General features: G+C 42.2%; 3 protein-coding genes across 7 annotated transcripts in view; 2 read left to right on the top strand and 1 right to left on the bottom strand.

Annotated features, from left to right (window-relative positions):
• Positions 1 to 92: 92 nt before the first annotated feature.
• xcr1a.1 (chemokine (C motif) receptor 1a, duplicate 1) lies at positions 93 to 3163 on the top strand. Of its 2 annotated transcripts, XM_019896679.1 has the most exons (3): positions 94 to 619; positions 2001 to 3054; positions 3128 to 3163. In XM_019896679.1, the coding sequence occupies exon 2, from the start codon at positions 2009 to 2011 to the stop codon at positions 3014 to 3016; it is 1008 nt and encodes a 335-aa protein (XP_019752238.1). In that variant the 5' UTR covers positions 94 to 619; positions 2001 to 2008; the 3' UTR covers positions 3017 to 3054; positions 3128 to 3163. The 2 variants fall into 2 exon arrangements, with proteins under 2 accessions (XP_019752237.1, XP_019752238.1); XM_019896678.1 differs by having other exon boundaries at positions 93 to 619; positions 2001 to 3160.
• Positions 3164 to 4072: 909 nt separating this feature from the next.
• On the bottom strand, positions 4073 to 9543 carry LOC109532063 (torsin-1A-interacting protein 2-like). 2 transcript variants are annotated; one of them, XM_019896673.1, is made up of 8 exons: positions 9361 to 9542; positions 9051 to 9179; positions 8775 to 8945; positions 7766 to 7864; positions 7536 to 7685; positions 7322 to 7447; positions 7180 to 7233; positions 4073 to 6504 (listed from the first exon to the last, which is right to left on the bottom strand). In XM_019896673.1, exons 1-8 carry the CDS (start codon positions 9437 to 9439, stop codon positions 5717 to 5719), a joined length of 1596 nt encoding a protein of 531 aa, XP_019752232.1. In that variant the 5' UTR covers positions 9440 to 9542; the 3' UTR covers positions 4073 to 5716. The 2 variants fall into 2 exon arrangements, with proteins under 2 accessions (XP_019752232.1, XP_019752233.1); XM_019896674.1 differs by lacking the exon at positions 9051 to 9179 and having other exon boundaries at positions 9361 to 9543.
• A 52-nt stretch (positions 9544 to 9595) lies between these two features.
• LOC109532064 (torsin-1A-interacting protein 2-like) overlaps positions 9596 to 12774 on the top strand; it is a 4673-nt gene continuing 1494 nt past the window's right edge. The window contains exons 1-6 of one of the 3 annotated variants that reach the window (XM_019896677.1): positions 9596 to 9711; positions 10146 to 10231; positions 10318 to 10365; positions 10700 to 10891; positions 11526 to 11678; positions 11762 to 11917. In XM_019896677.1, the coding sequence (XP_019752236.1) occupies positions 10171 to 10231; positions 10318 to 10365; positions 10700 to 10891; positions 11526 to 11678; positions 11762 to 11917 (610 nt within the window). In that variant the 5' untranslated portion in view covers positions 9596 to 9711; positions 10146 to 10170. Of the gene's footprint in view, positions 9712 to 10145; positions 10241 to 10317; positions 10366 to 10699; positions 10892 to 11525; positions 11679 to 11761; positions 11918 to 12774 lie in introns of all 3 variants that reach the window. The other 2 variants (XM_019896676.1, XM_019896675.1) reach the window with 2 other exon arrangements.

Raw genomic sequence — 12774 nt, 5'->3', positions numbered from 1 at the left:
TGATATATACACAATCATATATTTTAAAAATAAAATCATTCGGAGTGAGCTTTTATTTTATTATTATTTTCCGAGCATCTTTTCCTTCCAGACTTAATTACTTCCTTCCCTTGAAGTTGCTTTTGTCCTTACTTATCCTTACTTTCACACTGCGTTTGCTAAAATCCACTTTCCCTCCTTCCTTTCTGACCTTTTCCCACACTTTCTTCTTTTCAAACCCACTTTTTTCCTGGCATCTTTTCCTAATTTCTGACTGAATTCTCCCATAATGCCTTCCATCCATCGCTTAAAAGCCTAATTTCCTGCCTGAAACTTACCTCCTTACATCCACCTCAGACCCGTTTTTTAATATTGCATCCTAACCTCTATCCTTACTTTTTTGGAACACTTTTTATTCATGAATCCTTAAATACCTTCCTTCATTCGCTTAAATCTACTTAATATTCTTCTTCTAGATCTATCTATGTTGGATGCATAATGCGATAGCATAACAGGTTGACCCACTAAAGCAAAAGAGGAAATACCCGCTATCATGACAATAAAGGTGAGGCAGCCTCAAAGTACCCTTAGAATGACCAAGAGTGAACAGCGAACAACACAACAGTCATAACAACTTCAGGTAGATTTGTGTTTTGCTTCATATTTATAAGAACTTTATCATTTTTGAATTATTTTAAGATGGAGCGTGTAAAATGTACTAAGGTTCGTGATATGAGACATTCGGGTACATTTTAGGGGAAAACCTAAATGCACTGGAACCTTTACAAGTGAACTTCATTTCACCTCTAAACTTGTGAATGCACATGTCCAAATCTTAAATATTTCAGCACTTTTTGTACAACTTGTTGTCTAACAACGAGCTGGACAGCAAAATCCACAACAGGTGTTTGACGCATGAATGGACAAAGACATTTCCTGGTTTCATTAAAATTGGCATTTAAACAATATTCTTCATCGTGCTGTTCATATACTGTATTGACATCCTGAGACCAAGACGACAACTAACAATCGGTCAAGAGTGGCTCACCATTGCAAAGCTTCAAACAAGGATGTTTTCATCGACGTAAGTGGCCACTGAGACTTTGAGTGTCACAGTGTCAACAGCAGGTTGCAGCAGAGATACAGAGAGACTGGAAGAGTCATAGAAAGGCATCAAAGTCCTTGGAAAAGTTCATGGAAGCAACTAGGACTTAAATGATGACGGTAATTTCCCGCGAATACTCTGCAATGTTTTGGGGGAAAGAAAGATAAAAAAATTGAACTACCCCAGGCGAATTGTACAGTACAGAGTTAAACTTAAGTTACAGTGATAAAACCGCTTTAAAAAAAATAATGGTAATTGGATAACTCAAATATTGGATTACACAAAAGAAATCAAAGCACATTCCCCACTCTGAGGCTTCGCAGTTATTTTTCCACATTGAATTGACACACACACACAAACACACACATCACTCCATGTAGAAAATTTGACGCAATGGTGGCGAATCAGAAGGAATGAGTGCAGAAAAACCAGAGAATCTCCAAAGCTTGTAAATCATTTCACAGTTAAAAGGAAGAAAGAAAAGTCTAATACGTCTACTGTAAAGCAGAACTAATGTAGCACAGCCGAATGTCAACAATGGCCGACACTAAATACTGTATTGTCCAAGACACCGAGATCACTCACCAGGCCAAGCCCCGCCTTTTAAAGCCACGCGCACACACACACACACACACACACACACACACACACACACACACACAAAACGTCACAAGTATTATTTCATGGAACGTGGAAATGGCGACTCCAGGAGGACAACAATAATGTCGACACGTCATATCCACGTCATTCATCATCCAATTCTATTCGATTAATCGCTGGGAATAGTCTGTAGCATGAACTAATTAAAATATTTTAATAGCTGAAGTCCTGTTGGAAATTTTGCAGTTCGGGTCTTTTTTTTCTCCCCTTCCGTTTATTCCATTTTACTCAAAACGACAATTGCAATTGTTTCTAGGCACGACAATGAATGTCTCCAACATTTCCTATGACTACGAGTATGAAGACGAAGCATGCGAAAAAGGCGAGGTGGTCCAATTCGGCTCCATTGTGGTTCCCGTTTTCTTCTCGCTCGTGATCACGCTGAGCCTCATCGGAAACCTCCTGGTCCTCGTCATCCTGGCTTTGTACGAGAACCTCAAGTCCCTAACCAACATTCTCATTCTCAATCTGGCTGTGTCGGACCTGGTTTTCACCAGCGGACTCCCCTTCTGGGCCATCTACCACATGTGGGGCTGGCTCTTCCACGCCGCCCTCTGCAAAATCGTCACTTTTGTCTTCTTCATCGGCTTTTACAGCAGCGTGCTCTTCCTGACCGTCATGACCGTCTACAGGTATCTGACCGTGGTCCGCCCGCTGTCCGACCTGAGACCAAAATCCACAACCGTGGGGGTTCTGGTGTCCATCCTGCTGTGGATCATCAGCATCGGAGCGGCCGTGCCCTCACTGCTTTTCAGTAACATTGTCTCCATCCCACACAAGGACAAACCCTCCCTCGGCTGCGAATACGAGGACGACCTGTGGGCAACGGTTGGTGTTTCCCAACAGAACCTCTTCTTTTTGGTCGCCTTGGCGGTCATGGCGTTTTGCTACTGCAAAATACTGGGCAGAATCGCGAGAACCAGATCACACACGAAGAGCCGTGCGGTGAAACTCATCCTGTGCATCGTGGTGGCCTTCTTCCTGGGCTGGGTGCCGTACAATGTGGTGATCGTTTTGAGACTTTTAGCGAACAAGTTGCTTCCACCTTTTGAAGACTGCGACGTAAGTATCCAAATCGATTACGCGTTCTATGTGTGCCGGCTCGTTGCCTTCTCCCATTGCTGCCTCAACCCGTTTTTTTACGCGCTGGTAGGCGTGAAGTTCAGAGGTCACCTGAAGACAATGTTATGTAAGGTGTTCAGAGGACCAATCCCTGTTGAGACACGCCAGGGGAGGATGCAAAATTTTATCTCGCAGGGATCAATGTATTAGTGTGGTTGTTAGAATTAACGGTTTAGCGTCATGGAATATGATTGGTGAGGGTTCGCCACGGGCTCGGTCGGGCAAGTGTGACGTTTTATTGTAGGATTAAGGGTTAGTTTAAGCGTGTAGTCAGAGTTAGGTTTAGGCAATTTGGAGGGTTTTTTTCACTTTTTTGGGTTGGTGTTGTTACACAATAAAATGCTTTTAAAAAAATAATGGTATGAAAAAGATATTTACGCTTTCAGGCACCCTGTAGCCTTTTTACATGATATATAGTTGAGTTTCAATGTTGGCAAACATAGCCTCCAAGATGCGTGCGCATCTTAATGACGTCGCTGTTGATTACAAAACGAGCATTCTTAATTGCCTCCTCAGTCCTCAGCGCATGAGTAAGCCAGTGTGATGGTTGCTGTTGCCGTTTCCAAACGAAGCAGCAGAGGTCGCTGTGGCATGCTGAGATTGGATTAGACCTTTGGGGAAGGCTTGTTTTCGTTGTAGTGAGGAGGCTAGGGTGGAGACAAATATTTCGTATTACACAACAGGGGGGGGGGGATTTTTGTTGTTGGGGGAAGCGGAAAAGAGGGAATGGCTTAATGCATGAAGATTTTTTCACACAAGGGGTTATTTTCACACATGTTGGTTTCGTTGTAGAGGAGTTTCACTATATTACGACTCACACTGTGTTTTCTGCCTCCAAGAAGCGCGAGCAGCCAGACTTAATGTATGCATACGTCACATGAAACTGCTCTATAGTCCACTGTAGTAACCGCTGTCGCTAAAAGGGTTAAATTTTACGGAAAATAAATAAAAAAATTATATGAACACAATTTTAGGATATTATCTTTTATTGTAATGGATTGGGAGACTATGGATGCATTAAATGAGGCGCATGCTCGGAAAGTATTTATTTAGGACGGTGTCTGGGTGATTTGCAAACTTCACTTATCAGGCCAAATTATGATATTCATAACTTAAAATACATGAAAACTTGCCTTGTTGTGACCCATAAAAAATGATTTGCAATTTTCAATGTGTTTGTATCTGTGGGGCGGAGGGGGAAATGACTCAAATGTATCAAAATAATCTTTATTCAACATATTCAGTGATGTCAAATAGTCATACAAATGACATCAAGCAAAAACATGGGAATTTTAAAAGCACAAACCAGATAAAGAAATGATTATTTCTGATTGATATCCTCAATTATTCACTTTGCTTTGCATATTTCAAAAACATCTTTCCTTTCTATCAAAAGGCACACGTTAATCCGTAAGAAGCTGTACAGTGTGTAAGAGATCGCAGTTGCAAAGATGAAATATTCTGACAATATATTCAATATTCACACAAAAATATAACAAATCTTAAGATACGACAAGATATTATGAACAAAAACATGTATTTTATTCATTTATTTTTTTAATAAAAGCCATCTTGATTAAACCCCAAACATTTTCAGTGCAAACCAGTCTGTTTGTAACACGAGAAATGAAAAGAATTGAGATGTTAAGAAAGGAATTTATCGGTCACGAGAGAGGTTGGATGCATTAATTGCAGATTTTCACTCAAAACAAAAGAGGAGGACAAGGATGCTTGCTGATCAGTCACAAAAAAGGAACACAAATTAAATTGTGTGTCAGAAAAGGGGATTCAAATGTCTAATTTGAGTGATGGAAAGCGCTGTGACAAAATGTCAAGGAGTCAAAATGATCGATGATCAATGTCAACGTTGTGAATTGATTTCATATCAAAAATAAGAGCTTGGTTCCGGTGGACCGCGGGTTGAGTTCAACAATGAGCTCATCGAGGGACCGTCGGGGTCATTCCAGGTGAGCGCAAGAATTTTTCTTTCCCATCGGAGATTTTCCTTCAAATTTTCAGGTGTGGTTGGAAACGGAAGGGAAAACATCACGATACCCAACATTTTAGTTGTCAAGCCCTTGAAGAAAGAATTTCAGCCTCAGCGTGAAATGAATTATTTTACTATCAAAAAAGGTTTCACAAAACAAAAAAACAAAAAAAACAAACAAAAAAAAACCTGTAAAGCAGAAGTCAACTCAAAAATGTTCTTGACCATAATATGTCGTATGGTGCCCAACTAGCCTAAACATGGCACTCGGATTAATATTGCGTTTGTAGAATATGAATCAGGCGGCAAAATCTATGTGACATCACAGTGCCCAAGGGCTCAGGTAACGACCAATCACCGCCTACCCGTTTTCTGAGTTTCATCATGCGACATCCTGAGCAATGTGATGTCATTTTCGGTCGCCAGCAAGGGGCAAAATGGCCACCCCCTGAGATAGATAAAAACAGTTGGATTCGGTGGCTTCATGCATATTCTGCAAAGCGGGGCCACATGGAACGGATTATTTCAAACGTTTTGAGTTGACTTCCTCTTTAAAAATGGTGGCTAGTGAATACTTCCCTTAAAACTAACTAAATAAATAAATACAAAATAAAAAAGGAGTGGGGGGGGGGGTTGGAGAGATGCAAGAATATTGCCTGACAGTGATTTTCTTCATTTGACTCAAACACAACCCCTGCCTATGTGTACTTCAAAGTAAAAAAAATAAAAAATCCTGAGTGATATTGCAGAAACTTCAGAATGTGGGACAACACCTCAAAATTGGAATGAAACCTGAAATTTGGGGTTGATTTGACATGGAATGACCCGGTCAGGTCCAACTGTGAAAAAGCCCGTCTGTCTCCTCAACATCCGTTCTCCTCGACTTCGCCCTCGGCCACCACGGGCAGGACCAGGTGGGAGATGCGGCTCCACAGTCCGCCAAACTTGTCCGTGTCCATCTCGTTGAAGGCCGTGCGGTTGCTCGGGCCCACCAGTCTGTCTTTCAGATAGTCCTGAACCATCTCCTCGACAACTCCGAGCTCCCCGCTGACCTCTTCCCTGGGCAGCAGCACCGTAAACAACAGGAAGACCTCCTTGTAGGCGGCGTGTTCGTGATCGCAGTAGCGATAAAAAATGAGGGTGGAGCCGGGCGGCAGCTCCTCCAAGCGGTGGATGACGGCCGCCGCTCGGTTTTCCCGGAAGGCCGTCCGCAGCAGCCCGTCCACATCCAGCTTCACCTCGTCGCTCTCCATGCCGGCTTTGCCGGCTCCGTCGATTTGGAGCACGGAAGCCTCCAGTGCAGAGGAGAAGGCGGATGCCAGGCCCTCGGCCAGGCAGGAAAGCGTCTTTTCAGCGCTGCGCCCGGACGTCAGGATCAGACTGACGGGCTCTGTGGGTTCGGCGCTTTTGAGGTGTTTCTCCAAGTGGATCTTGCTCCTTTTCCACAGTTCGGGCCTTTGACTGCGGAAGCGAGCCTCCAGTTTTGACAAAAGATCTGCGAAGGGCTCGAGTCTCACAGACCTGGATGGACGCCGAGCTGCACCCGCAGAAGCCCGGTACAGCGCTGTCGCCTTGTCCTTGTAGAGCAGCAGCACAGCAGAGCTGACGAGCAGCAGGACCAAAACTGCCCAGCAGAAATAAGGAAGTAATCCTGAAAGAACACATGACCGCGTTCATAGACGCTCAAATCCAAGATGAATTTGAAATAAAAGAGCAGCATACTTACAAGTCAGCCTATGCAATTTCGAAAAAATAACTACCGTATTTTCCACACTAAAAGGCGCACTGGATTATGAGGCGCACCTTCAATGAATGGCCGATTTTGTAATTTTTTCATACATTGGGCGCACCGCATTATAAGACGCAATATACAATGCCTCCACTAGATGGAGCTACGCTCAAGAAAGCGCCAACAGAACGATCAGATGTCAGTATAACTTATTTAATAAAGCAGCGACACAGTTCACTTAACCAACAGCAAGTTGACTCGTTAACGTTGAACTCCCTTGCCGCTGCTCTATTTCCGTGTTCAACTGCGTCACCCGATCGCCTTAAGTTTGAACTCTGCGTTGTCCTCATGTCTCGAGCAAGGAGCCATTTTGGGGTCGAAATATTACCGTAATGACCATACACAAGGCGCATCGGATTTTAAGGCACTGTGAGCTTTTCAGAAAATGGAAGGCTTTTAGGTGAGGCTTTTAGTGCGGAAAATGCGGTAATTGTGATTCCCCCCCCCCCACTCAATATTGCGATTGCATGTTTATTTTTATTTATTTTTAAAGGGTCCTCATTCATGTCAGAGAAATAACGTTTTGTTTTTTTTTACCTCGTGATGTTTCTCCAGAACATCTCCTGGCAATTCCTTGTGTCTTGTTAACTTCTGAAAGAGACAAAAAAAAATTAAAAAATACAGAAATAGCAACACTACGAAATCAAACAAGCAGGTGGACTCTCAAGTGTTCGGTCACCTTTTTTCTTCTGCGAGACCGGTTCTTTCCGGGTCGGAATGTTATTGGATCTGTGTCGTAGCGTGTACGATATCACAGAGGGTGCATGCACGCTTGGGACGCTGTGGTGGTTGACTCTGGAGATGCCTACACATTGGAAGAAATTTGGAGTGCGATTCCCGAAAGCAAGAAACGTGTCTTTACTGTCAAGTGGATTTAGTAATGTCGACCATACCGGAGCTTTTGGCTTTAGCCTCCATCTTCGTCTTGTACTCGGCCATGCTGGTGATTTTGCGGCCTTGCACTTTCTGTGTGTTCCCCGAAGATCCCGTTGGTGCGCGGGGCTTCGTGAACGTGACAGTTTCTTTCGTCGATGATGCCTTGACTGAAGAAAGAACAAAACAACCGGCTGAGTACATCGGGATGTTTACCATTTAAATCAATGCGGAGAAAAACGGATCGTACTTTCGTTGCGTTTCAGCAAGTGTCTCTCTGTATTTTCACTTGGACGGCAGCGCTCGCCAAGCAGAACGAATGGGGAAAAATTCACATCGTCTCTGCAGCCTATTATATGTGAAAGAACAAAGAAAAAAGAAAAAAAAGTTGTGAGTGGCAAGCTGTTACAAAAATCTTAAGAAAACAAACATCTCAAAAACAAAAGACGTCCATAAGTTAATCACATTTTGGATAAAAATTTTGTTGTCCCAATATTTGTTTTGAGCATGTAAACAAAATTCATTTGTCTCCTTGCCCTTAAATTCTTTGCCGTTAAATTCTAAATGTGCTTTTCGGGTGGTTTTTATTTTTATTTTGCAACACTCATTTCAAGTGAAGCGGAGAATCGACAAGAAAAGATTCTCTTTTCAATTAAAGTTTTGCGTTTAATTGCTATGTTTGAAAGTGATTCGCTTTTGACACTTGTCTTGATAAGTAGCAAAAAATATATAGTATCACGTGAAGGAAATGTATTTGACCAGCACCCATGTAAGGTAAATAAGACAATTATTCTGCCAACACAAATGCAGTGTTTTAATATTGAAATAATAGTAAAGCACAATAGTATTATTTATTGATTAAGATGACACATTTGTTTTTTTTACCCCGTCCATTTTCCTGGAGTTTAGTGGCTGTATTTTATGTTTAATTAATTTCTCATATCTTAAATTTGGGTGCATAAAAGGTGAACTTAATTTGAAATTTGCCTTGCCTGTTTAAAATGGCAAAAGTTCAAGAGCCACAATGAAACTGAAAAAAATAAGCATTGCATATTGCTGCTTTTGGATGGGCTCTATTGGTTGAGCACTGTATGACATTTTTGATGCTGATCTATTTGACCCGGGAAGAGATGACTTCTATTTCTGAACCATTCTGTTTCCAAATGCAAACATATGAGGTTGTCGTTTGAGGTTCAATGAGAGTATGTATGAAAATCTCAACTTAATGTAGTGGAGAACGTGTCACATGAAACACTTACCAGGTGCTAGTTTTGGACGATACGGACTGCATGAGGAATCTTCCTCAACATCCATTTCCTGGTCTTCGTTTTCTTGCAGTGCTGATTTTTGGAGATCCATCTCCTTTTTGTCACCACTGCCACCCGACGTATTTTCTTCCTCCTCCAGTCGACTTTTCTTGCCGGGGGACGCTGGAAGACATATTTTGGACAACTGAAGCACTTTTCACGAACGGTGAATTGTTATGATATAAAGTTTTAATTATCGTTGAAGCCAAGAAAATACAGTTGGCTCACCTTCATCTTCTGAGCCATTCTCCACATTTCTGGATCCATTCATATTTGGGACAGAAGAAGACGCCTGCATTTCTATCCTCTTTTTAGACCTTTTTATGGGACCTCTTGGGGTCGCTTCATAAATCGGAGCTATAAAGGCAAGGATAATTTTAATGAAGCAAGATTGATTGGATTTTCTGTCTTCCACCACAATTAACTCGAGTGAAATCAACGTTCCATTGGACAAAACTCGTCAGACTCATTGTGAAGAATAAAGCGGACTAGCATCGAAGGCTAACGTCATTTAACCCTCTCAGTCTGCGACAATTACTTTTTCCCGTTGACTGCCGTCGCGTCGATCTCCTCAGAGCCCCCCGGGAGACTGAATCTTCAGAAACTTCCGGATCCATCTACTGTTACAATTTGGTCGAGAAAATGTGTAAAACACAAATTAATCAACGAGTTTAAACATTGTGCCCAGATGGGACGAGAATTACGGGGGAAGAATTTCTCGGAGGCCACAAAAAGCGGAAGAGAAACTGTCCGTCAGTTGTCGTCGTCCCCCCAGCAACACGATTCAATGGTTCCACTTGACAAAAATAAATAAATAGGACCTGTCAGTGAGCGAAACGCCGAATCAGGATCACGTTACTGGCTGTCGTTCTTGATAATGTGATTGGGGGTGAGTTTCAAATTGATCTACCTGTTATTTATGCACTTGTGCGCTCCTGCTTGTGAGTTTTCCACGGCAAGGTGGCTTTGGTTCACATTTCAGCTGTGCTAACATATCCTTGCTAATGTGCTAACCTGGCTTTCAACATTTTAGTTTCGTTCTCACACGTTTTCGGATCTCGCTTGTGTTGGTAACATAATTCAATTCGACTTCAATTTTTTCTTGTTTGCATACATTTTACGTAAGGGTTTTCTATTCCCAATACAACTTTACTTGATTATAAATCTATATGTGTGATTTAGTGGTGAGAGTGTACGCAACACGTTTGGATAAATCGTTTTGGACTCTGGACACTTAAAGGAGCAGTTGTCCAAGGTGGATCAATGTGCAAGTTGTTGTCGTCGTAACGTGACACGCGTTTGTCCGTTTTTACGCTACCAAGGACCACTTATCGGGCCCGTTTGAGTTATGGAACTAGTTATGGAAGACCCACCAGACCGAGATTTCCATCTCCAACAAGAAGAAGAAGCAGCGGCAGGTAATGCATTGCACTGTGGGTGCTAAAATATTTCAATGGTTTCTGTGTTTAACCGTGAACCCAATATGTCATGTTGTCAGGTATCAAGGAAGAGGCTACAGATGAGAGGATCACACAGTGTTCAGGTAAAACTGGCTGAGGTTTTACTGTCAACAATCAGACTTCAACCTCATCGCCATCACTGGTACCCCGAGCCAATGAAAAAATGAAATCCTACTTTAAAACAGCAGTCTTCCAATTTTTTATTTATTTTTTTGGTTACTCTGTGGACCGCTTTCATGTGAGACAATGTTCTGGTGGACTGTCATAGAAACAAATGAAAACAAAATGTCTCGGAATACAACTCACCATTTCGCTGAATGTTGTCATTACAATTATTGGGAGCCCAATGCTTTTTTTTCCCCTCTTGGGGTTATGGGACAGGTATTCGTTCATATGGCCATCTTGTTTGTGCTGCAGAAGGTGATCAGCATGAGGAGAACTCTGTCATTCTGACTGATGGGTGGAGTCAAGGCGATTTGGACGAGCCAAATGTGGAGAACGGCGCCGTCCCTGCGCTTGACCCCGATGGAAATATCGATGAGTCTGACCACGGTTCCGCAGGCTCACAGAGCAATGAGGACCCAACAAGGAAAGACGACGACTCTGCCGGTGAGCGTTTCCTGCCTCCAACGATAACCTCTTTCATTGAGCATGCAGCGTCACCTCGACTCCGGAGTCATCTGACAAAATTTGAGAAGCAGCAACCGTCGAGCGGATGATGAACAGTCCTTCAGAAAAGAGGCTTTAAGCTCTTCCCACTCTTGGTCGAACTTGTCTGTCAAACTAAATATCGAACAAAGAGTGTTAAAAGTTACAACAAAAAAACTGCATCACTCTGCATTAGAAAAGTCCACTAGATTAATGCTAAAAAAAACATCATCATCAAAACAGTATAGATGGGCTAACGAATAGCATTGATGTCTATGTCATAACTCTTTACACAACGGCTATTTTCAAGAAAATATTCTTTTTTTCCTCTGCGAAAAACAAACCAATATTACTGCAGCTTGCTGAGCAGTTGTGTCCGTCAGTCCCTTTTGTGTTTTCCAGTCAGCTCTGGTGGCCAAGGCGCACACACCAAAAGGAGCTGCACGGATTTATAAAGAGGGTCTGGAAAGGATGAATGGAATTCCAATTCATTTTAGTGTGCAAAAAAAAAAAAAATATATATATATATATATATATATATATATAAATTAAACTCTTACCACTGCGCTTATATTTAAAATTCTCTCCGCTGTAGCTGGGGAAGACCAACCAGGGGATGAGGAAGCACTGGAAGACATCACGCCAGCAACACAGCGCGACGCCATCCCCGATCATGTAGACGGCCCGAAAGAAAGTCTCCAGGAAGACCGTCTGGTCCTTAATGACACAGATCGCAATGATCTAAAAGGTGCGGACAACACATCCGATACATCACGTTTTATAGATGTCAATATTCACCAACCGGTGTTAGTCATACTGCTTGTTGATCAGAATCGAGAATTTGGGATCCTGAGGGAAAAGAGGCCGCGCAGATGCCGCAGAAAGCCTCAACGGAGAAGCTGAGGGATGAACTGAGGACTAAAGTGGAGACCATCGGCCCCACCACTCAGGAAACGTCCGTTTTAGGAGTGACTGGAATCCCTGGAGGTACCTCAAAGCATACATGGCAATGGCGAGTGATGAAAAAAGCGGAAGGGGCGTGGCCTGGACGGGGGCGTGGTTACTTACAAAAGTGGCACTAAACATGCTGAAGATGAAGTGTATTAAATTTACACAGTTTGAAAATTGAACAGAAAAAAATCCCAAGATCGCCACTATTCTTTCAAGTGAAAATTTGTGCAATTTTGCCTATGCATTCCTGGTGAGCACCAATATGTAACTCCAAATTTGCTGCTCAAAATCAAAACTAAAAAAGTAAACACATTCCCTGCCATATTTAAGATTTGTTCATGACTTGTATTCATAAAGTGTTGTGTAAATGTGATAAAAAGCTGTTGATTCTTACCTCATACAGTGATAGTGAATATTTATTATGCATACAATTTATTATGCATAACCGTGCTTTATTATCCAAGACAAAACGTGAATTATCAATATGAACATAAAACGCAGATTTCGTTGCTTGGTTCAGCCAAAGTACCCCAGCGCAGAACGTCTTTAGTTGTATCCGCTGACGAAGTTTGTTTGAAAAATGCCGATCCCAAAAAATAATTGCTCCGTCGAATGGCGATTTTGTCGGCATGTTTTTTCACTTTTGTTGCATGATCTGTCAGTGCCACGCATCCACGGGAGCCATAGTTAATTAAGTCACTACAATACACACAATAAGCTTTGCCTGCTACGTCAAAGCTTATTGTCCAAGAGCTTCTGTAACTTCGTCGAACTTGGAACCAATTTTAACCTTTACAGTGACTTTTCTGTCAAGCCAGTCCAATCGGAATTTATTCTTGACATTTGAGTCAATTTCTAGGATTAAAGACTCCTGATCTTTCGTCAAAAATTTC

This window comes from Hippocampus comes, unplaced genomic scaffold (assembly GCF_001891065.2).
Source record: "Hippocampus comes isolate QL1 unplaced genomic scaffold, H_comes_QL1_v1.1 scaffold22, whole genome shotgun sequence".
In the NCBI taxonomy this organism is placed as follows: domain Eukaryota; kingdom Metazoa; phylum Chordata; class Actinopteri; order Syngnathiformes; family Syngnathidae; genus Hippocampus; species Hippocampus comes.
The sequence above is the reverse complement of the archived record's forward strand: the minus strand, read 5'-3'. Positions and strand labels throughout refer to the sequence as shown.